At 43.7% G+C, this 27,699-nt stretch overlaps 1 protein-coding gene across 1 annotated transcript; it reads left to right on the top strand.

Annotated features, from left to right (window-relative positions):
* Hmgs (hydroxymethylglutaryl-CoA synthase) lies at positions 1–27,397 on the top strand. The gene is made up of 9 exons (XM_084577649.1): positions 1–140; positions 8,628–9,075; positions 10,185–10,310; positions 11,252–11,416; positions 12,383–12,539; positions 16,330–16,500; positions 19,065–19,297; positions 23,639–23,784; positions 25,849–27,397. Exons 2-9 carry the CDS (start codon positions 8,631–8,633, stop codon positions 25,903–25,905), a joined length of 1,500 nt encoding a protein of 499 aa, XP_084433775.1. The 5' UTR covers positions 1–140; positions 8,628–8,630; the 3' UTR covers positions 25,906–27,397.
* The last annotated feature ends 302 nt before the right edge of the window (positions 27,398–27,699 follow it).

Here is a 27,699-nt window from a genome sequence, read left to right as displayed (position 1 = left end):
TGGCAAAGTTAAAAAAGGGACCGAACTGGAGGAATGCTCGTGTCGGAGCGGACTTTCGCGTGCCTTGTAAATTGCGAGGGCTGACTACAACAGCGGGGGACCAATATCGGCAATCATCGGTAAATGCTCAAAAGCTCGAGGTAAGCAAAGCATTGCAAACCGCTTCGCTGCTACGTTGAGGCTCAAACCTCGCTTTTCGAAGAGAAGAAAGAGAAAACGCGGCTGGGGACGAAGAACAGAACAAACGGAAAAGAAAAGCAAAAAGCTGCATGTCTCGTTGCACGGGCCACGCTGGGCATATGATTCATACTTTTTTTTTCTTTATTTGTTTCTCCTCATAGAAACACGACGGACAAGTAAATTTTTCTTGTTAAGCGCTCGTCGTCTTCCGTTGGCTCGTCGCTCTGTAGTTAACTGCGAGTTTCCCGGGCTCGCCCTTTCTGATCCCGTGTGAGAGGGGGTGCTTCGCGGCATTTGACCGGTCGTTAACACGACCTGAAATTTTCCTCCACGCTGTGCGTGGTTACCTTCGCGCGATTGCGTTGGGGATATCCCCCTGCTGGATTGTTTCATCAATGCATTCGTTGCGTCATTTCTTAAGCGCCGTGTGGTGAAAACTACACAGCCAGGGGGAGGCGACGGAACGGGACGCCCAGCTCTCCGGAGAGCGGCGAAGGAAAAACGGCGTCTTGCGCGTGGCCTCGAACTTGAAAAGCTAGGTCACGGTCGCGTGACGTTTTGCCGCGTAACCTAAATAATGCCTGAGCGTGTGTACTATGTGTTATTCTTGTATCCGCTGGTGGGTGCGGAGGGGTCGTGAGCGGAATACTACACTAACACGGCGCTCGAGAGAGAGCGTGATGGAAGACGCTCAGGTGCCGAGAGTCGTACTTTCCGACCACATGCTAACAAGCAACTGCGCACGCGTTTTTTTCCTGAAGACGCGTCGTGCACGTTCTTGTCATCCGGCGGCGGCGCGTCCAGTGTTTTGCGCTGTTTAATCGGTGGGCTTGTCATTTGCACCCGGATGAATAAGGGAGGGGCTGCTTTTCGCTGTGCGTACTTTTCTGCGCGCGTCAGCGAGGCGCCTTTGTCTTTTTAGGTCATCTTGGAGGATAAACGCGGAGAGAAAATAGTCGCCGCGCGAAAGAAAAGGTCGCCCCCAACTGTGCTCGCGAATATGTTATGCAGTCATGTGTAGCCCCTACGGACAACGCTAACGTGCATTCATCGCATTAATCGACGTTTCCAAAAGGTACGTGGTGAGCGATAACTAAATTGCAGTGACACAGCTGGCCACAGTTGCTTTCTAAGGCGAACTACTGAATCTGTACTAAAGTGTCGCTTCGGCGGTAGCAACCTCGGCTTCAGGCTGTGCTTGCCTTCTTAACTGCTTTGGGCGCATTTGCATTCATTTAGATGTTAAAATCAGTTACCGACGCAGCCTTGTCCTCGCTCCATTCTACAGCTACAGGCTTGAGCAAGGAACTAGTACTGATACGACAGACTAGTCCCGGTAGTTGATTGCCTCCGCCCAGACCTGAAGTGGTACGTTTGCACTTTCATTGCAATTGCTGCTTAAGCTCCATAGTAAGGATACATGCTTCGAATTTCACCTAAGCATTGCTGCGCGTTTCGGCTGTGTGATTTATTTTTCAATTAAATTAATATTTCAGCATCACTTTCTGCGCAGGGCCACTACTGCATACTTATTTTGTTTGTTGCATTGTGCTCTGTCATACTTCTCAACATTAGTGTGGGGCATGATGCGGAAAAATTAAGAGTGGATGTTCAATCTTTTTTTTTTTTTTTTTTTTGCATGACTAGATTGGAGTAAACCACGATCTCTGTCTGCATGTGCTTCAACGTGTCCTGGCTACATAAAGTTAATGTGCAGAGATGTGTTTCTATATGCCACCTGTTTTGTGACAGCAAGCCAGCAACAACAGCAAAAGCAGACCTGGCGTGAGCCGCCGGTCTGTTCCGTGATTGGTTTACATTTTTTGTCTTGCATTTTTCAGCAGTACAAAAAGCAAAGCTACATACCTCTCTTTGAGTTCATCTCTGGTTAATTTGCTTTTCTATTCGAGGACATTGGGTATTTATGTACTACATTGACACTGTTGTATAACCTGCCGTGCTGTTAAGTTTGTCCTATCAAAAGAAGAAAGCCTGTTTTGAACATACAAAACAATGTGCTTTATAAAATGTAGAAACACAACAAACGCTTTCTTCTTTGTTGTACCTGCTCTGGTGTAGTTTCGTTTCACACTTCCTGTTAGATAGAATCTGTTAAACTTCCTAGTTCTTTATGCCAGCCTTGAGGGCTGGCCTGCAGTTATCTCTTATAACATGCATAATTTTTGGTGACCTTTAATATGTTCATAATTGTCAGATACATGTGTGGGCCACTTTGAACTAACTTAGGGTTGTCCGTGTCCTCTTTCTTGTGAATGTGTCGTTAGCGCTTTGTCCTTTTGTTAAAAAATAACTTAGGGTTCTCTCCACGACAGTTTGCAGACTGAAAAATAGGGCAGGAAGCTGGTTGGGTATGGGGTATACTGTACACTGTCCATTTTACTCTCTGAATCTAAAATGTTGTGAGGTGCAAAACAATGCTTATGAAGTTACAACAAAAAGAACTGTCATGCAATATTTTTTGTAGCCTAGCTAGAAAAATGGCTGCCTTGAGTGATAAAAAAAAAATTGATGTTTTGTTAACAGCAGTCTTCACAACTAATGTAATGATACCAGAAGCTGCATGCATCCCACTTTTTCATTGCGGTTTTCCAAACTTCATCCTCCTCTGGTCAGCATCCTTCCAATCTCATCTCTTTCACTACTCTTTATGATAACCATACGCGTCACGAGGGGCTTAAATTTCGAGGGCACCGACCGCAGCTGTTTGGAAAGGGAACTCTGCATTTCAAGTGATAGTGCTGTTTATTTCTGTACTTTTACTTATCCTTTTTTTTGTTGTTGTTGTTGTTGTTGCTATATTTTATCAATTTTCTTAATTTTGTGCATAAGTTTTTTTACCCCGCGTTTTTTTCTTTTTAACTGCTTCATTTGAAGCAGTGGGAATTAGGTTGAAATATTAGTAAATTTCTTTCAGCTGTGCAACGGGTGTGGATCTTACTACTGTTATGAACGGTGCTAGCTTTGAAAGGGCTTGTGCAACTGAAAAAAGTATAGGAAGCTTGATGCATCATCTTGGAACAGCCCTGCAGTGGTTAGGGTGCTCGACTACTGTTCCCAAGGTTGTGGGATCGATTCCCGGCTGTGGTGGCGGCCACTTTTCGTTGGAGGCGAAAAGCAAGGTGGCGGTGTGCTGTGCGATGTCAGTGCACATTAAAGAACCCCAGGTGGTCAAAATTTTCAAAGCCTTCCACTACAGCGGCTCTCGTAGCCTTAGCCGCTTTGGTACGTTAAACGCTATAAATGAAAGCAAACCAAACGTGCAGTAAGACTAGGAATAATCCTAACCTTGTTTTGTGTAGTGGGATATACTGTAATATTTTTTTTCTCACTTTGATGGCAGCATGTGTTGTACTGATATGTAGTGTCTAGCATTTGTTCAAACAGTCCGCTGTGTTTATTTGCCAGTAGGGTGCCAGTTAGCCCCGTGTCAGCACAGTAGTTCTAGTAACTGGTACTGGTTACAGTGCTAGAAATGGCAATATTAGTTATGGAGCGGCCGGAATGGTTAGGCAAAATTAGTTAAATTGCGTATGCAACTGTTGTGTTAAAGTATACTCTATTTCATGAGCTGTTTGCAGAATTACGAAAGTTACGGGAAATCGGAGCCGTGGTTCAATCGGAGTGGTGCACACTACATAATTGTGCTTCTACATTGCTATCACCAACGGAGGCACAGCAGAGTATGAGCACAATCGTGATACGTTGCGTCCTAATTGGTTCAGATCACCATTACCTTTCATAGGGCTGCAAATAGTGGAAGGGGACATAGGTGTTATCACTACTCCAATTTCACTTCTGCCAATTATCTCTTGCCTCAGACTGTAGCTCTTTATCACATTTGCTTTCATTTGCCTGGAGTTTGAGCACTTATCTTCATATGTAATACGTGTGTTGAAACGAATTGCTCTGCTACAGCTACATGCCAAGTTAGGCACGCCCTGACGATGAGTGATGTCATTTTTCAGCATTTGTGAGCGTCTCATCAAAATTCTCAAAAGAGAGAGGTAGTGTAATCTGTAAAAAGGAGGTTTCAGCTACTTGTAAGGGGTATAATAAAAGCATAGCAAGGATAAATAAAGCATTGGAATAAAGGATACACAGTGAAATAAGCATTCTGGGGGCACACTCGCAGCAGCAAGTCTGGAATTCGGGTCTCTAGATGAGTTGTCTTTTCCTGTGTTGCGTTACTAATGGACCAGGCTTAGAGTTTTGGCACGTATATACTGAAGTCTGTTTAAAGTCTGAAATCACATATGCAGTGTTATGTTTGCTTGTGTTCAATGAAATTTCAGGTTTTGCATTGGGAGCATATAAAACGAGGCTGTTTGCACATGTTTTGGTGGTTATGCACGAGATAGATGCTAATCATTTCTCTTTGCAACAGTGAGTGCACATAAGTACAACTTTGTAAGGAGGGCATTTTGTCAATGCTTCTGATTCAATATATATATACACTCGCAGTCGGGCCTCATTAATACGACCCCCGTTAATATGGACAATTCGAATTATGGACAGTTTTTCTGGGCACCAAACGTTTTCCATGCATTTACGTCTAACTAATATGGAACTCGCTGTCCGGACAATGGACAAGGAGAAAAGGCACAGACACCGTTAGGGTCCATGTATTTTTGTCGCGTTAATATGGACAGTCATGAACACCAAATTGTTACACTGCTCCAAAGATAATTTCTCTTCTAGATTTTGTTGACAGGCACCACATGAACTGTAGTGCCGATGACTGATTGATTGCCCTTTTTGTTTGTGGTTTCATATTTTACACTGCGAAGTTGTGCAGTCAATGCACATCACGAGTTTTTGTATTGCATGAATTCACTTAAAAATTCTGAAGCAGCTTGCGCCCTGTAGAAAGTTCGACTCAGCAACTTCCAGCCGACTGAATGCTGATATATGTACCAGGGGTTGTTGGGAGATGAAAAGTAGGAGTCAAATAATTTATTAAACATCGAGAAAAATATGTAACTGCATCACAGAACTTTTAATTGCATTGCATTTAAAGCATAACGGTGACTCGGCTAATGTTCTTGTAGCTCCTAATGCCAACTTCGCTGACCTACATTATACTCTAAATCAGACTTATCCTTAGCGTTTTTATTTTTTTCTGAAAAAAAATCCCAATTCGTTATTATGGACGACTCGCTTTATGGGCAGTTTTATGAAAGTGTCCATATTAACGAGGCACAACTGTATATCTATATATAATTTTACAGCAGCTGTTTTTGTGTTTTTGTAGAAGTAGGCTGGTCCGAAAAGGTCTAAATGATAAGCTCATCCTTAGAGCAATCGCCAAAGCTTTCTTACACATTGTGTTTCTGGTACACATAAGACGTGTTAGTACCAATGCTTTAACCAATATAGAAACTCATAACGTGGTGCTGCCTTTTAACCAGTTGGCTGACTACATGACGAGTATCTTTGAGGGTGCCTGCCTGCAAAGCGAAGTAGAAGGCAGGAATTTTCGGCGGGTTGTTCGCATGTCAGTTGTTTTTTCATGCGGGAGGAGCTATTAGCTTTTTTTTTTGTTCTTCCAACTATGGGGGTGCTTGAGGTTCATCGTGCTATAATTACAGGAGTGGGGTCCCCCGCTGGTCGAAGTTATTCTGGAGCCCTCCACTACAGCACCCCTTTCTCTTTCCGCCTTCACTCCCACCTTCTTTCCCTTATAGCGGGGTTCAGGTGTCCTCGGAACAAGTGTGACAGATATTGCGCCTTTCCTTTCCTGTGAACTGATTATTGTTATTATTATTATTATTATTGTCGTTGTTATGTGACATTAATGTATCGGTTAAAGTTTATCGGCTTTTCTGCATTGTGGTGGAACACCTGGTGGTCAAAGTTGCCTGGAGCTGCCCTCCGTTATCACTTCATTTTTCAATCTCTGGCGCATTTTAATGGCCTTTGAATGTGCTTAAGGGCAGAGACGTAACACAATATTTCATATCAGTCTGAAATGGGATCTCTTGGTTGCTCCAAGCACTGTTGCTTCAGCTGCTGTGAAGAGAAGAGGCACATTCAAAGGCAGGACAGTATTTTGAGAGTGAGCTGTTTGCCATTGCCATAATCGTCATGAACCCTGTTGCACCCACTTCATTGGTTAATTGAATGCGCTCTGTTCTGTACCTGCTGTGGCCATTGTGTTCCTACATATATTCTAGTTGCATCTGTCCACTTCACTCAGCTGTTGCTGGCTACGTTTTAATCTGTTCAAAACCTGCTGCATTATTACAATAGACCGTGGAATTTTTATTCACCATATTACATCACCCGTTCATATCCATTTTCGATTTAACCTAGAATGTTACTAACTTTTGTTTGTTCCCCCCAAAATTAATGTCATGGCTCGAGATTGAATTGTAATTCTCACAGAACACTAACATAAAGCCTTCAAAAAACCCCAGGTGGTCGAAATTTCCTGAGCCCTCTGCTACGGCGTCTCTCATAACCTGAGTCGCTTTGGGACGTTAAACCCCATTAACCAAACCAAACCATATGGGGCCTGAAACAATGTGTCACTTGAATGACGAGGTATTTCGTTCGGCATGTTCTGTGTTCTGGCATTGCAGCTTTCGAACTGTACTGAAAGGTGATGTAGAGCCACAAAAAAAAAAGAGAAAAAAAAGAAGTTAAAGCTGATGTGTCGGGCCACACACTTTTCGAGGCTGCCTTGCTAATAGGGCCATGTGGCATATCAATAACCCTGGTTTTTATTTCGTTGCCTTAGATCTAAGATCAGCTATTCATACTGGACTGGGCAGCAGAATTATTTTTTCGCTCTTCATTTAAGACTGTGAGCATTTTGAAGACTGCACCGAAGAGGAAATCTTTAACTTTCAAAACCTGAGAATTGGTGTTCTGAATTTCTTTTGCTAATTATTATAAAGCTTGTTCTTAAAGGCGTGAAGTATATAGAAGTACTCTGCCAATGGCAGTGAAGTTGAAGCCTTGTTATAAGGCCAGAGGAAGGACCAGGTGAAATTTCCGCAGGACTTTAAACTCTGCCTTTCAGTTACATAGCCAATTATTCGGGCACTGAACTAGAACATTATGGAAATATGTCACAAGCTTGAAGGTTTTTCATAAAGCGTGTTCGCTACGAAATCTTTGTCTTTCATGGGCACATTCATTTGCCCTTACAGTAGACAAACGTCTACACGTTCCTTGGGGTAGACTAACCATGCTCCCTCTTTTATGTACAAACTTTTGTTATACAGTGAACTTGTGCTAAAAATCAAAAATTGCGATACTGGTGCATCTGGAAGCTGTTGTATTGTCCAAGTGGTTCGCTACACCCTGTGCATCAATGCAGTATGCCTCACATAATTCAGTCTACACAAGCATAATAATTGAGTCTCGCTCCGTGCCAATCACAGCTCTGTCCACCTCGCTATGTATGCCTGCCAGCTGCCTGGATAGCATGCCAAGTTGCACTTTATGAGTCGAACAGCTGTTGCAGTGAAGCAGTGGATGGCATTCTGTTGGTGCGGCGCTTATTTGGCTAGCTTGTTCTGTGTTCTCGTGCTGTCCGGTGTGTTTTGGTTAGCCTTTTGTAGATGCCATTGTTCTCTTGTAGATGCCATTACTGATCATCGCTTGGCTGGTTGGTTTTTTTTTTTTTTGGTTATGATGACTTTTGTGAGTTGTCTTCATTTATTACTAGCTATAAGGAGGTGGTGCACTGAACTTAAGGATCAAACAGTAATAATAATATGCAATTCAACATTTAGCCTCTTGTATGCTTTTGTTTGTCTTGCATTGCAGCCCTAAACCAAATTTTTTTGTGGGACCTCTTTGTTCTTTGGTTTGTATACTTAGCTGGTAGGATGTATATGAGCTTAGCTTGCTGCATTTGCAATAGGTTACGTGCTATTTTTTTTTCCTGTTATTTGAAGAGAGCTCGAGTGTACTACATGTACTATGTGCATAATTAACTAGTCTACATTTTAACAGGAAAGGGTGTTTCTCAACGATTTTTCTTTCCTTTTTGCACTTCAATTTGCTGCGCCAGTCCTCATTGGGTTAAACTGTGCTTTACAAATAGTGTTTCTGGCCAGTGGCAAAGAAAATAAGAATTGTATTGTAAACATTGGTTGAACTTGAGCAATCTTAAGTGTTGAGGTGAACATAGTTGGTACCACATTGCTTGCTCACCTGAACCTCGTGGGGAAGTGAGCCTTGGAGTGTTTTGTCTCAGACGGCACAAGCTATTGGCCCAGTATTGGCAATGTGTTGGGCTGGGCAATACCAGCATAGTATCAATATTGGGCCAATTGTTCCTGCTGCCTGAGGCATGTTAAACCTCTTTTATCTTACTCGCGTTTGTGGTTTTACTTTACCTTTATTCTTAGCCTGCTTCTTTTTTATCTTCTAGCTTTTCCTTTTAATTTTTCTCTGCCTTGTTTTATGCGCAGACAATGCCCAGCTTCAAGCAGAACAAGACGCATGGCTGGCCCGAAAATGTCGGCATCCTGGCAATGGAGATCTACTTCCCTTACCTGTATGTCGACCAAACTGAGCTTGAGGTGTACGACGGGGTGTCGACCGGCAAGTACACAGTTGGACTGGGACAGGACCGCATGGGCTTCTGCTCTGATCGCGAGGACATCAACTCTCTGTGTCTGACAGTCACAAGCCGGCTGTTGGAACGGACTGGCGTGCCCCCTGGTCGCGTTGGCCGTCTCGAGGTGGGCACGGAGACGCTCGTCGACAAGTCCAAGAGTGTCAAGACAGTGCTGATGCAGCTGTTTGAGGAGGCGGGCAACACGGACATAGAAGGGGTGGACACGACGAATGCCTGTTACGGTGGTACAGCGGCGCTCTTCAACGCCGCAGCGTGGGTCGAGTCGAGTGCCTGGGATGGTGAGTAGTTTCACTATGCTCTGTCAATGTGCGCCCACGGCATAGCGAATTCGGGATCCCTGGATTTTTTTTTTTCTTTTTTTTTTTTTCGATACAATTCATAATATTATTTCATTGCAGTAGACCTTTACTCACCAATACTGTTGGAGCTTTACTTGGCCTCCAAAGCATGGCTTTCATTTTTTTTTTTTTTTATTGACTTGTTTTAGCTGTCATAAAATGTTATGTCGAATTATATATTTTTTTAAATGTGGTCACATGGTGGTCTACTTCGTTTCATATTCACTGTGAGATGGTAGTTCAATTTGATTTGAGCAACTTTCAGTGCAAAATTAAAATTGTAAATTCTCACATCTTTTATATTAGAGTGCTCTATCTATACAGTATGATGCAAGGTCTTTTCATTTTCGCCTTAATCTCTGCACATTTCGGTCAGTGCTCAGTCCCTCTCAAGACGTCACTGTTGGCGGGCTTCTTTCTCCGTGTGAAGGGCACATTTACAAGTGCGCTGTTGGAGAACAAAGAAGTAGCATGACGATGTATGATTGGCCGGGCATCATTTATATTAAAGTCTGTGTTAGTCCCAGCCATTTAGATTCTGGAAGTTGAAGCAGCAGTGTCATTGACTTACATTGAAGAAATTGGTAGCCCCGTACTTATTTCATCTTTGTTGAATAACATTTTAAGTTCTGGTTAGTAAAAGTATCAAGGCTAATTGCCACAGAATTGCATGACTAAATATGCGCGCCTGTGGTCAGGCAGTCATTATGCATATGGTTTTTGTTTTGATAAAACCTTGAACACAATTTTTCTTGAACTCTAGGTACTAGTTCATGATTTTTTTTTTATTATTTTTTGTTTACATTCTAACCCTATTGCATTTACATTCTATGCGCTCCCATTTCCAGTTTCATAAGCAAACATTTGTGGTTTTGTTCAATCAAGTCTAACATTTTGTGCGGATGAAGTGCAAACGGCCTGTTTGTGCCTGATTCAGCAAAGTTCAGGCTTTGGAGCTATAGCACCTGGTGTTTTGTGCAGATCAAGTCAAGACGTTTCCATCTGTCCCCTCTCTTTCTTTCATTGTTTGACTGCGCGTTGCTGTGCAGGGCGTTACGCCATCGTGGTGGCCGCAGACATTGCCGTGTACGCCACCGGACCAGCCAGGCCTACGGGAGGCGCCGGTGCCGTGGCCATGCTCGTGGGACCAAACGCAGCTCTCGTTCTGGAGAGGGGTTAGTTCATGTCCACCAACATGTTGACAAAAAGCACATTTTTTAATATCTTGTAGATAACCCAGCAAACACAGTGACGTCATGTACTGCCAATTTTATGGGCTGTAGTGAATAGAATAGACACTATGGTTTGCTGTCTGTGGCCAGATGTTTCATTATGCTGTCTGTTGAGCTGTGGAAAAACACCGATCTTGCACTTTGTTTGTGCCTTTTCTCACATTGTGTCTTCCACCTCTGCTCTTTGCTGGGACTATAAATGCCTCAATGTCTGAAAAAAAGGTTCGGTGCACAAGGCGTACAATGAGTAGCGTCCTTTTAAAAGTAGGAAGTGTGCTTGCCTTGGCGAAACTATTTTTGCAGCTGAACTGCACGTAGGCATTGAATTTGAGACCTGTGTGCCACATGTTGCCGTTTTTTAATGCGTTGTCATTAGAACGGTTATGTGGATGAAAATTCGATGGCATCTGATGTATGTCCCACAGAGCGTGGAACAGGAAAAAAAACTTCTGGCTTTGAGCATGGTTTGTTCTGGATGGTGTCGCACGATTTCTTGTTTCATTTAGCTTATATCTGCTAATCAAGTTATTAGCTCACGGCAAGGGTTTAAACCGAAAGCATATGTACTTCCTATTGTATGTCTTCAAACAGGTGTTTTGGCAGTTATGGCTCCCAGATGCCGCGTGAAGCTTGGCAGTCTATATCTAATATGCAAACGCACACACCAAATACAATTCCAGCACAAAGAACGTAAATACACGTCACAAACCTCGTTTCCTATCTCTTAATGTTACCCCTACCATTTTTCGTTCCATAGCCCTCTGGGTTGTCCTCAACTTAAGTAGAATACTCTTGGTTGGCCTCCACGTTTCAGCCCCATACGTGACTTAGGGAGGCTTTTTCTAGTTTTGTGGTCCTGAACCTGAATCTCTTTTGCTTGGCAGGTGTGCGGTCTTCCTACATGAGCCACGTATATGACTTCTACAAGCCGGACCTGCTTTCGGAGTACCCACGCGTAGATGGCAAGCTCTCGGTTGAGTGCTACAGCAAAGCTCTGGACAAGTGCTACGCGGGTTTCTGCAAGAAGGCGCGAGCTGCCCGCCCTGAAGGTTAGTCCTTGCGCCCCACAGGCTTAGAACGCACACTTTGTTCTGTGCCATCATTATCTTTGGGAGCCAGGTTACAGCCACTGTGTGAGAAAGGGCTCTCCTGTTGGCTCCCTTTTAGCCCTGTCCTGTGTCAGGCACAGCCATTGTCTCAATGAATTTTTTTCTCATCTCCCGGGCTGAGTTCCTCTACCATTTGTCTGTTTTTCCACTCTGTTTATATCCTCCCGTTACACCAACGAACTTTCATTACTGGCTACCCTAAAAGATGTTCGGCTGCCCTAACGGACCATCTGCTATTATCCTAAGAGGCCATCCACTACCCTAAATGACGGCTGGTGACCCAAGTGGGCTTTTGGCTACCCATAGCATCTTGTTAGCTACCCTGACTGACTCCTGGTTACCTAATAGGATATTTATTATCATAACAAACCATACTATTTCACTTACTATGGCTACCCTAAACAACGGCCGGCAACTTTAGTGAGCTTTTGGCTACCCATAGCATCTTGTTAGCTACCCTAACTGACTCCTGGTTACCTAATAGGATATTTATTATCATAACAAACCATACTATTTCACTTACTATGGCTACCCTAAACAGCGGCCGGCGACCTTAGTGGGCTTTTGGCTGCCCATAGCATCTTGTGAGCTACCCTAACTGACTCCTGGTTATCATAATAGGCTATTTATTATCATAACAGACCATACTATTTGCCTTATCTACTTAGGTTGTTGCTCTTTCTGACCATAACAGTATGTCAGCTCAGTCTTTCACAAAACAGTCCAAAGCCAAATAACTGCAAGGGCTAACTGATATAGGTCACAAAGTTATTTTCAAAATATGCAAAGAAAAGCCAGCAGCTTTACAGGGAATCCTCTTGGTAATGTGCTATTTCAAGCATGCATCATCAATTTGTTTTGGATTCATGAAGCCTGTTTGTGCAACTCAGTCTCTCTCCCGTGCAGAGCATCGAGATCGGCCCGTGACCCTGGATGACTTAGACGCCATGCTGTTTCACGCTCCATACGGAAAGCTCGTGCAAAAGAGCTTGGCTCGGCTGGTGCTCAATGATTTCCTGTGCGACTCGGCGTCTCCAAAGTATGCCAGCCTAGCTGGCTTCAGGTGAGCGTTGTTGCAGTACTTATACCTTGTGTTTTCTTATTATATTTATCGTTATTATTATCTTTTGCGGCTGGGACTTTATCATGGTCTTCACACAGGCTTAGCCTTTGTGGCAGCATTCGTTGGAAGTGGCACACCAACTGATGAATTGTTTTTCACACTTTTTAAGATTACTCACTGCTCCTTATTCTGGACAGTGACTAAAGGCTGTGCTCTTTCTTATCATTGTTTGCTTGTTTTTGTATTTTTTTATTTTATTCTAAAAGGCATTGGCCCAACATTGGTGATGCATTGGCAGATCACTATTCCCATGTTGGGCTGGAATTATCAGTACAGTGCAGTTATTGGACCAACGATTCGTGCTGCCTGGAATGTTCAACCTCTTGTAGTAAAACGTTTAGGCCCTTTAACGTTTTATCTTGCTGATTCCACCGACTGGCCAGTTGGTCAGTCAGCTTTAAAATGTACTCTGGGATGAAACCTTCCAGACTTTCAGCCTCACTTAGAAGATATTGCTGTTTGCTTCAACAGCAGATGCATTCACCAATCTGGCTTGCATCTTAAAAATGATAAAAGGGTGCTTTGGTGAAGGATGCATCGGGTCTCGCTCTGTGGACTTGCGAATGTCGCCATATCTGACATGTTTCTTTTCATTCAGTTTTTCAGCAGGGTCACATCATTACTGTTAAACTTGGTCATAACGAAATTGTAAAATGTACGCGATTTTTCGTTATAGGCAGTTTTCGCGCGAAGACTCGAAACAACAGTGCAGAATGGAAGCCATCTTGAAAACGTTTACAGTAAATCCTTATTACTCGAAGTTGTAGAAGTAGTGAGACGTTTCACGATCACGCTGACGCTGCTGCATGATTGTGACAGGCACCATAGCCAGACTACCACCGCTGGGGGGAGGAGGCGCCTGCATCTTAATACATGTTCCCGTTCACTCGCCATCGTTGCCATCGGGAAACTGACTGTTCAGACCACGTCACTGGCGCGCTCTACTGCTGTTGCTAGCGACGGGCGAAAATCGGCGTCTGTGTGGGGGCAGTGGTCGCACACAGCTTACCCTGTGTATTTTTTCGTTACCCTATTATTTTTCAGTATGAACTATTGTAGTTCCACACTTCAAAAGCGAAAGCAGCAGGGACAGCTGCGCTTGCCACGTAGATGCACTGCTGGCACTAAGACGCAGCACATTGTAACAACTGCAGTGGCTTGGTGCGTTCGTAGACACTCTCCTCTAACATCATTTGTACTCTATTGTCATGAAACTTGCGGGATTTGGCAAAATTTTGAGTAATGCAGCACTAGGAGATAATAGTCAGTGTTGCAAGTTCGTTATATCAGTCAACTGCTGCAGCATATTCGTTACATAGAGTTTTCAAATGCATGAACTTCAATGGAAGCAGTGTTGGGGAAGGAAAAAACTCTAATATTGATGAATTCACTACATGCAGGTTCGTTACGTAGAAGTTTACCGGAAACTATTTTAATTTGTGCTTAGAGTTCTTGTGGCATCCGGCAGTTGACTAGTGTAATGCTTGTTGTATTTTCCAAGTAGACTGACAGTGGGTGTAACCAGTTTGAGCTTTGGGAATCGGGAGTTATTCTTTGAGGACGCACAGGCAACAACAGCAACAGCCAAGCGGTCCCGGTCTAGAGACCCCAGTCAGTGGGGTGACACTCCTGTAGATGCAGTGGGGTGGAAAAATCGCCGATGACACTAGCAGCTCCTGCTTTTTGGCGGTAAACACTGGGATTGCTAAAATGCATTCATACTCACCCGAGAGTAGAAAAAGATAGTTAGTGCATTAAATTGCTTATATTTGGCGATTATCAGCGGAGCAATGTGTATGACCGTTAAAGATCTTAAATTTCACTGGCATTTGAAACATATTGATGCTCGCTTCAATATTGCGCAACCCACTCTTGCCGCAGCAAGCCAATCCAATCCAATATGCTGCATTCGGAGGCGTTTGGAAGGCTTGCTTAAGCAGCTACGGAAGCAGGAAAAGATTGAACCTGTTCCCAGCACTGCCACTGATGCTAGACAGAAAAAAAAATGTGGCGGTGCCTTACGTTCACCACGTATCACATAACATAAAGAGGATAACAAGAAAATTTTGTGTAGACGTCGTTTTCACAGCACCTCGAAAACTGTCAAGTCTTTGCGCACTGATGAGCCAAAGCCATGAAAAACCTGCTTGTAACGTCAAACATGTAACTAAGTTTGTTGCTTGCAAAGTAGGTGTTGTATATGAAGTCCTTCTAAGCTGTGGCCGCGTCTATATAAGCCAGACAGGCCGATATCTTAATGAGCGCTTAAGAGAACACGCTTCATCCTTTAAATCATCCTAATCTAACAACCTGCCTAAGCATTGTTTGAGCTGCAAATGCCATCCACTTTTCGGATAAACGAAAGTTGTTGGCCGTTCTAAAGGACAGCTAGCAAGAGAGCTTCTTGAGGCATCATGTATTCATAGGTTAGGAACTGACAAGTGCATAAGTGAAACGTCAGCTGTTCTGTTGAAAAAGGAAGCTTTGTTTCTAAATGCTGTGTAATTTCTTTCATATGCTTCCAGTATTTTTTTCAATTGTTTTATCTGTCTTCGAGGTGGCCCTAGATTATCTTGGTTCAGTTTGGATTATCTATCCCCTTCATCCAAATTCAGTGCATACAATTTCTTTCGCTTCCAATTTCAGTTGTAAGTTAGCGCGTCCTGTGTGCCTATCTTGTCTTGTCCTCGTCTGTCTCGAGCTAGGCCTCTCTGTAAATCACGTCCTACCAACTGGCCCAAAACTTCACTTTGCCCTTAGTAGCTGGTACTGTCACACAGCTTCTTAACACAACACTAGCGCATCAAGTTGCTTCTTTTCACTTTCAACAAGATTCCTTAACGGCCCGCGGTAGCTTGAGGTAGCCGCGCACGCTCTCTCCGTCGGTGTTTAAAATGGATGGGAGGAAGTGTATGTCACGTGGGCAGATAATTTTTTCCCAACTAATTGCTTTCAACTGCTATGTGGTTCGTTTAGAAATTAACCTGTGAACATAAATGTATTGTGCCCCATACTTGTGCATTTTAGGAAATATTTGTATTAGGCCCAGCGCAAGCTGCGTTTTGCCTCTGGTCCCAGTGCGCTGGCATTGTCGCGGCTGCGGCTCCTATTAGCACGGACTCGCAACATGCCACCACCCTGCGCCATGCAGTCACATCAATCCCTTTCCAAAACTCTCAAGCATTTTAACACCAGCACCATGAAACATTTAAAAATTGTCAACAGGGGGTGAAATTTAATTGCACTGAAGCAACCTTTTTCTTATTAATTTCGCATTTTTATTTGCTTTTATTTCACTGAATTTTTTTTTTCATATGTTGTTGCAAAAAGGGATCATTATTGGGGAAATCCTTGAACCTCATAACATTTTTCGAGCATAATTTTTTTATGCCTGCACATTAAATCTGCCCTCACCTGTCAGTTTAGGTTACACTTGTTTATCAGGGTGTTTGAAGGGTATTAATGAACTTATATCTGAACACCATACCTAAATAGCATTGTCAGTCGAGGCACTCTGTATAACATGGTTCACATAAATAGTAGCTGGCCAGAGTCTCGTGTGCTGTTCGATTTGACCTTCATCAGCCCAACTCTGCGGCTACGCCGCTTTTGTCTGGCCCGTTTCCTTGGTTGCGTGAGGCATTGGCCTAATGACTTGGTTTACAAATGATTTCACAAACGTTGACACTTGTAAACAGCGTGATAGGAAACGTGGGTTCCTGTCTCACAGTTCGGTCCACCTGGAGGATACAGTGTTTGACCGTGACGTGGAGAAGGCCTTCATGAAGTTCAGCCAGCAGATGTTTGAGGAGAAGACCAAGCCTAGCCTTTTGGTGTCCAACCAGGTTGGCAACATGTACACGCCTTCCCTCTACTCCTGCCTCGCATCCTACATCGCCAGGTAAGCATCCTCTGGCAGTGTGACTGAGGAGAGGGCTTCACTTAGTATTGTTATGGTTGGAGCGTTTGGAGTGGTGCTGCGACTGAACTGAATGGGGCAACAAACTGGAGGCAAACCTGTGGTGAAACTTCTGTACACAGAAACTTCTGTAAACAAACACAGCATTCAACGCTACCTAAGGTACGGAAGTAGTACGCTGCAAAAAACAAACAAAACATATCACGTCTCCTCGCGTCGTAGCCCAGTGGTACAAAGTGCGGGCAGATTGTTGGTTTTATGAGGGGCGGAAATTCGACTCTCTAGCAGTGTTTTCTTTTAGAGCTTCTTTTTTTAAAGAATTACTGTGTAGAAAGTCAAAATCAATGCAAGCTATACATAACAGCCAGTTTTTCATCAAACTGGAATGACTGCTTTGAAGAACGCAGCAGTATTTATGTAAAAAAAAAAAGATTTGGCATTCGCCATACAATAATGCGAGTTGCACGGCGTTGTCTGATGCTGTCATACTTCGACTGCGAGAACTGGATATTCTCACCTTGCGAGTTCTTTTTTTGTGTGTGATTTTATTCTGCCAACTCACCCCAAACACCTCGCATACAACTGCAAGAATTTCACGCTCATTTTTCTCGGGGAAACAGTCCTTTATGCTAGCTTGAGTCACCCACTTGCAGCCTTTTGAAATTATCGTAGACTTCAGCTTGGAAAGGAGGGGAGCAGGAGTTGTTTTTGAAGTTGCAGTGGGCAAAAGAAAAGCGCAACCGAGTAGGAAATAGCGACGCCATTTTCAGACTCAAAACCCAAAGAAAAGCAGAAAGCTAAGGCGCTCTGTTTTAGAGAGTGTAAAACAAAAAGCAACCTTTTTTAATAACAGCACTTGTATTGTGATAATGCAATATCGACAAACATTTACGTTAATTTTAATTTCATTACTATTTTTATTTTCTACACTCTACATTACGATGCGGACGAAAAGCGTGAACAGGCACCTCGGCCTTGGCTTTATCAACTGCTGTGTATGAAACGGAGTGTAGGTCTAGCTCTATGTGGGCCTTTGAAATTGTATAATTAGGAGCAGGGGTCATGTTCTTTGAAAACTGTTCTCTTAATATTAATGCTAGGTGTATGGAAATTGTACTGATAGGGCTTGCTCTTTCTTCAAATCTGTTCTTATTCCTAAGATAGCCTGAAGATTTCTTGTTCTAAATGCTATGCATAAATTTAAAAAGCATCCTTGAGGTGTGATGGAAAAGGCAGTAATAAACATGACAGAGCAGCGTAATATTCCGTTCTCTCTTGAACGCCCCACTGTGTATATATGAGCAAATTGTCATTCTGTTGTCACGGTCTATTTTGAGACATTGTTATGTCTGGTGTGGTATTTTCATTTGCTGATGCGTGAATATTTAAAAACAAGTTCGTGCCTTAGAAAACATCACAGTTGCATTAATACCTAGATAACTGCATATTCCCATCAGAGGTTTTGTGCCAAATTTGGTCTTGGTGGGACTTTCAAAGAACAGACGAAACATTGTGCACAGAGCCATGTTTGGCACAAAATAACTTAAGGCAGACACACATATTATGGTGAGGCTACCCAAAAGTAATGGAAAATAATATGCCTCTGCAGTTGAAGTGGTAAAAAGGTTCAATGAGGGTACTCGGTTCTCGCGGTGGTGAAAAGGTCTTTTTATTGTTATTATCTCACCCTGCCGTGGTGGTGCAGTAGTTAGGGCGCTCGGCTACTGTGCCCAAGGATGCGGGATCAAATACTGGCCGGTATAGCCACTTTTCGATGGAGGCGAAAAGCAAGGCACTATTTGCTGTACGATGTCGGTGTACGTTAAAGAACGCCAGGTGGTCTAAATTTCCAAAGCCCTCCACTATGGCATCTCTCATAGCCTGAGTCACTTTGAGACATTAAACCCCACAAACCAAAACCAAACCATTACTATTTGCTGGGAGTATGAAATTCAACAAAGCCAGTCTTGGGGAGAAAAAGCATAGGCCTATCAGCTTGCACAAGCCACATTTGGAGTGGTGTTAAGATTTGACACAAAATGGGTCAGATCAGCACCTCTCATAGCTGCTGTGAATGGTTTAACTGAGTTTCGTAGCAAAATACCTATTGTTTCTGGCTGTTGGTATTTTTTATATGCCTGAAATATGCCCTTGTTGTCCCTTTAAAATATTTTGCCTTAATAGAGTATATACTGCAACGACATGGTTTATAATATGGAAAGTTTCCTAACTCTATTAGATGTCTAAGAAAAAGTCATATTTTTTATAGCTGCCAGGAAAGTTCTCTCCTTTTTGATTGCTTGTTCTCTGTAATAATTTATGCCAAGTTGTGCGATGGGAATTGTGGCGGGCAGCCATGGCGGCATCTCATCATGAACTACCATCTACATGATGGTAACTTCCCATTATAACATCCGTCAATCAAAGCTTGACGTGCGAGGTAGGAGATAGCACCGAGATGCTGACTGCTAACCTGTTCTTCCCACATCTGACATAGAGACAAAGTGACACTTTTCCTCCTTCCTTCTCTCGCTCGTGCACGACAGCTTCTCGGTGTCCCAGCTGGCGGGCAAGCGCATTGGCATGTTCTCGTACGGCTCTGGCCTGGCGGCCACCCTGTTCAGCCTGTGTGTGACGACTGACGTTGGGCCAAACTCACCACTTCACGATCTGCATGCCAGCCTGGTCGACCTGCGAGCCCGCCTTGCCCAGCGTCGCAAGGTGGCCCCGCCAGAATTTGCCCTCATCATGAAGCTGCGGGAGGAGACCCATCATCAAGGTAGTGCCCTGTCTCCCGCTATGCTGTCATGTGCTTTTGGCAACAACAGCTGTGATAGCCTTCACTTTTTGCCTCACCAGTTGGGGGTATAGTCTTCACTTTTTGCCTCACCAGTTGGGGGTATAGTCTTCATTTTTTGCCTCACCAGTTGGGGTAACCAGTTGGCGGTACCACGTGGGCACCAAATTAACGCCAGTCATCTCCCCTCAGCTGGGTTAGCAAGGACAAAAGAGCCTAGCACACAGTTGCCATGATAGGTGTGCATGCCAAAGCACCCTCGGATCGCTTGTCACGGGGAGCAGTGCACAACATGCGAACCGATCCAGTGGTAACCGAGGAGCAGGAGAGGATGATCGCTAGTCGTAGTGGGGGAAGCATCATTGTAGTGTCTCATGGCCACGTGTTTGACATGATGTCACACAGCCACAGAAGTGAGTTGTAACTGGCATGACAAAGTGCCCGCTGCCTACTTGTTACTGTGTTCTAGCGGTAGACCTGCCGATGTTTAGCAATCAGTTTGTCATAGATACTGTACTGTATAGTGATAACACGGATTTGCAGCTATGATGGTGTTTAATCATGGGGAACGTGAAGTGTGCCGTGAATCGGAGCGTACCAAACTCAAAAGAAGGCTGAGTACTCAAGTGAGTGCAGAGAGGCTGAATGAGTCTGTGAGATGGCTTGCCACTACAGACCTCTGTCACTGATGCTAATTGGCTTTCACTAAATAGTGCACTAAGCCGCTTAGCTTAGCTTATCTGTATGCACTCTGTTAGCTCTGTATGGTTTTCTTTTTTTTTTTTTTTTTTTTTTTTTTGCTGTTATTATTATTTTATTTTTTTGCAACAGCGTTAGCTATAAAGGGGACTTATGATAAGGAAGGGCTGGTTCCAAGCCATCGGCGTGGCACCGTGGAAGACGAAGACGAGGAAGGAAAAGTAGGAGAGAAAGAAGAAAAAAAAAGGAAAAAAAAATTAAACAAAGAAGAAAAGATGTAAACGAAGAAGAAATAGAAGTAGTAGTGACGGCGCCACATTAAATCCAGGTGTCCGCAGAAAAATTCCCTGCAACCTCACAGCTTTCACTCTATCACTAGGTTCATGCCATGCTTACCTCCACAAATTTTTTTTCTGTCGAGTCCCAAAGTCTGTACAGAACATCTGTGGGGACGAGAAAAGATAGAATGCAGGATGCTTTTAATGAGGCCGTGCACATTTCAGCAGTTTGTTTTCCCTCTCTTTCTTTTTTCTTTTTTTGTGAGGATGTTTGAAGAAAGCTTGGGCAAACTCTTAGCACAGCATAGAATCGGCTTTGAGCATAGGCCAAACACTTTTATTTTACAGCTTTGTGTCTGCTTGTGTTACACCTTCAACTTTCTCTTCTTCTAGCTTTATATGCTTTTGTTTGCTCTACGCTGCTTAGGCATCCAAGAAAGTCCGGTGTAATCCGCAAGAAACCACAAGTGCTACTGTTAAGTTGGAAACTGAGGCCGTCCTTTTCATTGTAAAAGAGCTCTTTTCTCGGAACAAGCAGCTGTTACATGTGTTACTACTAGGAGTTGTTCTATTCTCTGACCAGCAGTAAATAAGGCACATATTGGTTACTTGCATAATGAGCCTAATTTTTTTTTTATTGAAAGTTGAAGGGGAAGGGCCATCACATGGGCAGAAGTAGTAAGTTGTTTGTATGACTCAAAATTTCGTATCTTGCACCTGTCTTTTATGTACATCCTTCCCTCCATCGTGCATATAAGTGAGCTGTTGGTCACAGTTGTTTTATCAATTTTTTCAAAAGGTGCTTGGTGTTATGTGGGTACGATATGACAATTTTGTGACAGTGGACAGCGCCAGCGAGTTGCAGTGAAGTAAAGCAAACATGCTGAACACTGGTCCTGATGTTCAGGTGAATGTTCAGGTGAGGTTAAAAACGACTCTCTGGACTGTCAGTGGTGTGTAACACAAGCGTGCAAGTTTTAGCTGCGGTGTGAGAGGGTTTAAACATTTCTTGATCTCGAGCTCACCAAATCTGGCGTCTGAAGGTTACGTATTCTCCGCAGTGTTTCAGTGTAAGGGATGATTTATAACATTCTGGTTAAACTGCTATGCTCCTGCCCAATGCTCAAGTGCTCGCTGGCTTTCTAAGCGTACACTGGTATGGCAAAGTCAGGTGTGCAATAGCTTTCCAACTGCGTCACTACTGCAGGAGCTCTCGTCAGAAGAGAAACACGGAGAGAAACATGTGAATAACGCTATCGGCGCACTGCCATGGTATACACTGCACATGATGCACAACTGAGGAACGCTTTATTTAAAAAGTTAGCTCGCAACGATTCTCCGCAATTCGTTATAGCAGTAAACACTCTATTGAAATTTTAAAAAAATTTAAAGTATAAGAAGAACAGGAAGCATCAGCCACTCTTCAGCGCTGATCACCTGTACGTCGGATGATGAAAAGAAGTGAGAAAAGGTTTGAGAAGCACGGAGGCCCTGCTTACAACCTGTCGGGATTGTCGCTAAAGCTTCATGGAGGAATCGCGTTCTTCGGAACCCCAAGCGATCAGACAAGCTCTAGATCGGTACCTATAACTGTCAAAACAGGAAGACATGACTGTGAATTGTTCTTTTCTTTCAAACAACAGCTACTGCTTTAGCATTCTCAATAAGGCGGAAACTTGGGCGAGTTGGAAAGCATTTGAACTCATCTTTTCTAGCGCTTCTTTAACACACAAGGGACATTAGATAAAGGAGGAACACATAACAGGAAGGACGCTAGTCTTCAACTGTCGTTTATTGAAGCAACATGTCATATATACGATCTCAAAGTGCACATCACACATGCATAGTGAGGGTGCCACGCTTATGATACGATAGCTCTTTATCAGATAAATACACAGATGGAGTGCTGACACAGTTTTGGCCTTCTTTATTTATACATAGGGCTTCCACAATTTTCCTTTCTGATTGAGCCTTATTGGTTGCTAGTACACGCGTGTTCTGAAGGATCGGTGTGCAGGGTACGGGGTTAGGGTCGCCGGGGTGTTTTTTGATGAGGCACCGCTTGCAGTGATCAGCGAGATTCCCCCCAGCTGATATCAATATTGTCAACATTGCATCCCTGAAAGCATGGCGTTGCAAAACCTTTGCCTAAAGAACGCTGGGTTTTCTGAAGAAACCATTACATCTGTGGCTGAAAAGCTACTGAAAGAAGTGAGAATCGGACGGCGACAAAACCGTGAAGATCCCCATCGGCGTGCTCGACTTGTGGCTTTGCCCTATGTGCACAACGTGTCGCACCGTTTAAAAAAGTTGGCAAAAAAGTGCAGCGTCGATCTTGTATTGACTGCCCCAAGAAAGCTTGTGCGGCTGTGCCCTCTTGTGAACGGTGCGGCAAGACAGCGGATTTGTGCTAAAAAGCATCAAACGCAGTTCGTCCCGTGCAAAGTCGGTGTCGTGTATGAAATCCCACTCACTTGTGGCAAGGTTTATATTGGACAGTCAAGTCGATGCTTAAATGAAAGGCTGAGAGAGCATCGTTCGGCTGCGGGATCGATATCAGCTGGGGGGAATCTCGCTGATTACTGCAAGCGGTGCCTCATCAAAAAACACCCCGGCGACCCTAACCCCGTACCCTGCACACCGATCCTTCAGAACGCGCGTACTAGCAACCAATAAGGCTCAATCAGAAAGGGAAATTGTGGAAGCCCTATGTATAAATAAAGAAGGCCAAAACTGTGTCAGCACTCCATCTGTGTATTTATCTGATAAAGAGCTATCGTACCTTAAGCGTGGCACTCTCACTACGCATGTGTGATGTGCACTTTGAGATCGTATATATGACATGTTGCTTCAATAAACGACAGTTGAAGACTAGCGTCCGTCCTGTTCTTATGTGTTCCTCCTTCATCTAATGTCCCTTGTGTGTTAAAGAAGCGCTAGAAAAGATGAGTTCAAATACTTTAGCATTCTCGTCGCACACCAGCAACTGCTCTTTGAGTTAATCTGTCTTCATATCGGCTCTCAATATAATAGGACCCCTAGGCCACCCAGGCTTATTCATACGGCTTGGTTGAAACAGGCCTTTATATGTGTGCTGGTAATCTGCGCTATCGTGTCATATCCTTAAAGGAGGAGCATAAGTAAGTGTCCCCAATAATTTATTTGATTTCGGAAGTACAGTTAGGTATGAAGTGTGTAGATTGCATTTGTATCAGTCTCATGGGCGGGTCCACTTCACTGTCAGATTAGAGTCAGCCGGGGCAGCTGCCACTGCTGGCATCACTTATTTCTTGTTTCCTCAAATGAAGTGAACCGAGCATCATGTTTGTTTCTGACTTCTCCACAGCACCATACACGCCAGTGGGCGCCCTGGATGACCTTTTCCCGGGCTCCTGGTACCTGGCGTCGGTTGACAGCATGCACAGGCGACACTACCAGCGCCTGCCACTTGCGAGTACCAACGGCAAAGCCCCCGTGGCAACCACACTCAAGGTGGATTACCGCTTATCCCAAGTCTCAAAGCGGATTTTGTCAACATTTGAGGCATCGAGTGCAAATATACCACGGCCTCGAGAGAGGTGGACAGGGCACAAGCTAGGCTCTGTTTAGCTTGTCTCTCACATTCCTTCCTTGTGTCCAATGTCTTGTTATCATTTGCATGCCTAGCTTGTGCTTGTTGGCCCCACCGGGATGACGCAGTGGTTAGGGCACTCGACTGTTATGCCCAAGGACGCGGAATCGAATCCTGGCAGCGGCGGCCGCTTTTCATTGGAGACAGAAAGCAGGGCACCCGTGTGCTGTGCGATGTCGGTGCATGTTAAAGAACCCCTAGGTGGTTGAAATTCCCAGAGCTCTCCACTACGCCGTCTCTCGTAGCCTGAGTCACTTTGGGACGTTAAACCTCGTAAACCAAACTATTCCAAATCTAGCTTGTCTTGCCATCCCTCTTCTATCCATGTCTTTTGCACGAAGTGCCTCAAAAGCCAAAACAACATACTTGTGCAACAACAACATGCCGGCATAAAAGCGACGATTTCGTTAATAGCGCCTCCCTCGGACGCACCGAGCGACGAATCGCACTGCTCGCTGCATGCCTTAGTCGTTCCTAGGCCTAGCTGGTTTCACATCAGTGATGCAGTGGACGGCGCTAATGCTGTAACAAAGGGCTAATGCTGTAACAAAGGTTCCAGTATCGTCACTGCTATGCTCGGAAGCCCATCTAATAATGAAGTAAAGATAAGCTCGATTTGCGCGAAGCCTTCAGCAGCGCTGCTAGCAGACGACAGGTGATTGCACCGGGCAGCAGCAGCTGTGTGGCTGCGGGAAAACTCTTCTATTCAGTTATCACTTGTAACAGCACTTCAGTATTGGCCAATATGTTCACAGTTTTGCTCATTAATGACAGTCCTGTACCCAAGGGCTTTTTATGCACGCAAAAAAACAATACTAAAGAATTTTTTCCCACCCCGGCAGCCAACACAGGCCACCTTGGCTCAGTGCTGGCAGGCCAGCGTGGCCTGGTCGGCAGCGTCTTGAGGCGCTGAAAGATCCATTTTGCGTCACCATGAGATTTGAATTCTGCGCTCGCATCAGCTGTTGTCATCCGCCTGTGCGTTTGCTGTACGAGGCCCATCGTTGGCATACACGGAGTAATCTTCCACAAAGTGTGAGCCGTTGGGTGGACTGTGTTCAACTCTTGCAATGTTTTCATTGGCCACTGCAGAGTGATGAAGGTTTGTCTCGCAAAAGCAGAGAGTATGGGCTTGTTTTTATTGCCATGGGCTTGATTTTCGGCTGTATTGGCTGTCACTAACACCTTTTATTTGCGATAACCCAATAAACAAAATAAAAGCAAGAACGGCATTTTCTAAAAAGCACTCGAGTGCACCTTTAAGCCCTACGAATCCAACCAAACCATTTTGAAAATTCTTGCTTTTCTGTTCAACCTATTTATTGTGGGTATTCGAAATATTTGCCTCCCACCGAGAACCCACTAGGCCTAAGAACTACAGCACTGGTGACTGTAAATAATTATAGTTAAAATAATTTGCACATAAATGTTTGCATTGCATGCTAGCTTTTGTTCTGGGTATTGGTGGAATATTAACCCTGTAACACCCAGACATTGAGGATGGTGGATAAAAGTTGAAAAAAAAAAAAAAAGGAGGGGGGGGGGGAAGGGGGGATAAAGGATGAGAAAAAAAAAAGGTTGCATGTAATTGGCTGATTTTAATTACAGCTGAATGTTCGTCCATCTGCAAAAGCAGCATTATGGCCACACGAGCTTTAGGCAGTTCTGGCGTTATGGTTTGCTTTTGGATGAATGTCTTATTGTTAGCTTTGTGTATCTCTGGTAACTTACACTTCGGTCTTGCTTTATTAATGAGCATGTCAGAGAAGACATGCTCCAGGTATGCTGGCAGTTCATAGTTATGTCAGCTGAAGTGAGCATTTTTCTTTTCACGCTCTGTCACATTCGATGCGCCTGTCATTGCAAGATTAAAAGGTTTTTTTACATTTCTGACCTGGCTACTGAACATCTCGCTTCTCTTTCAGGAATTCAACAGCAGCGAGGTCACCACTAACGGTCAAGCCATTGCTCACGAAACCTAGCAGTGCGTGCAACAACTTTTTCGGCAAGGACCGTCCGTGTGCTTCACTGCCTGTCTCTCTCCCCCTTGTTGTCCTCCTTTCCTTTCGCTCGGTTCTTGTTATTCGTTCCCCTTAACGTCGGTTAGCCACATTTTGTTTTTCCTCATCTCACCTTTAATCCACCTTGTTTTAACATCGTAGAAACGATTTTTTATTTTTTTTTTTCTGAACATTTCGTTACATGCTGAGCAAAGTACTCCTGCGAGCCTTCAAACAAACAGTGTTGTGTCATGACAGCCGTGAGTGTATGTCGTGACGATTCTGGCAGAATTTTTTTTCTTGCTGTTTCTAAATGGAATGCCAGCGCGTTGTATTGAACTCAGCCTCAATTTGTGCTGCTGTACGCATCTTACAAGGAGCGTGCAACAATCCATAGTGGCCTTGGATGACGGAAGTTTTGGAAGCATTGTATCCTTTAAGTGAAAGGAAAGAAGGAAAGGGTAACAGAGCCGTGACGTTTGTGCATTTTGCGTGTTGGCTTCTTCGTAGAAGACGTCGTCGTGCGCATTGCAGTCATGTGCAATGTGTGAAGCCGGTAGTAAGAAAACAGATTTCAGTGTACATAAGTCGTCTTTCCTCACCCTTTTAGCCTCCACACGGAGAGGACAGTTCTCTTTGATAGCTTGTTTTCTTTCGTTGTTTTTTTTTTCATACTGCCTGCCTGCGAACAAAATGCAGATTGTTGCAATGGTGGCGTGAATAGCGCTATTAAATTGAACGGAAAACAGCAATTGTAAGGTGCGGCAAGTTGTTGGTTTTTTTTTCCTTGGCAAGGACTCGCTGTATAGTTGCCGATTATGGCTCGACTCATTCTGTCAGGATTGTGTGTTGCACTTTGCAGTGGTTTCAAACCTATCGTGTTGCACATAATTGTGACTGCCAATGTCCGGGTTCTGCCTATCGCACACAAAAAATAAGCATGACTGTGAAGGAACCCTAGTGTTGTCACGCTTATGTTATTAGAAAAAGAAATTTGATATAGTTATGATATAATGATCGTTTGCTGCACTTTGCGTAGGAGACAGTATGTGAGAGTGTGTTTTTCATTAACGCATTACCGCTAAGCACATGTGGAGGTGTTTTTCTGTATTTATTCTGCTTCCTAGAGAGCACATCTTAATGGTATTTTCTTGTTTGGTACATGGGTTATAATATTTTACATATTTTAGCAGAGCACTGTGACGTGCAGCTTTATTGAGGTTATTACTGTTGGTCAATCAATTAAGACTGAGATGACTTCAATATTTGAGTATAAATTTTATACAAATGAATTTAATAGTGAAGAGAAGTCTTCTTTTATGCTGGAAGAGTGGATATGCAGTGGTATCCTGTTATTGTTGATTATTTTTTTGTATGACCTTTGATTGTAACCAATACTTCCAAGAAGATACCTTTGAACTGTGATGCAAGGCGCAGCTTGTAATGACAAATAAAGGTTGTAATTATCTTTTTATTTACTTGGCATTTTATTTTGTCTTCGTTGTTTGGTTGTTCAATTCACATTCACATTCACATTTATAACACAAAAATGTGCTAGAACTAGGGAAGACCCTCTGGAATTATAAGAATGATGACTATAATGATGACTATGATGATATATAATTTGAGACAGCTTTGTAAAAATTAGGAGGGTCTCATCGAAAGTGTTTATTTTTAGCTGTTTTGCATTACACAGTATAGTTGACCTGCCATAGTGGTGCAGCGGTTACGGTGCTCAATTGCCGTGCCCGAGGATGCAGGATTGAATCCCGGCCA

This window comes from Amblyomma maculatum, chromosome 8 (genome assembly GCF_055883805.1).
Source record: "Amblyomma maculatum isolate TAMU_Amacu chromosome 8, ASM5588380v1, whole genome shotgun sequence".
Lineage (NCBI taxonomy): Eukaryota > Metazoa > Arthropoda > Arachnida > Ixodida > Ixodidae > Amblyomma > Amblyomma maculatum.
This window is presented reverse-complemented; position numbering and strand designations above follow the sequence as displayed.

Bases quoted from the DNA above. Each gene is read 5' to 3' on its own strand.
- Hmgs (XM_084577649.1), top strand. From the start codon at position 8,631: ATGCCCAGCTTCAAGCAGAACAAGACGCATGGCTGGCCCGAAAATGTC. The intron at 10,311-11,251 runs GTTAGTTCATGT...TTTGCTTGGCAG, and splicing joins AGCTCTCGTTCTGGAGAGGG to GTGTGCGGTCTTCCTACATG. The intron at 12,540-16,329 runs GTGAGCGTTGTT...CCTGTCTCACAG, and splicing joins GCCAGCCTAGCTGGCTTCAG to TTCGGTCCACCTGGAGGATA.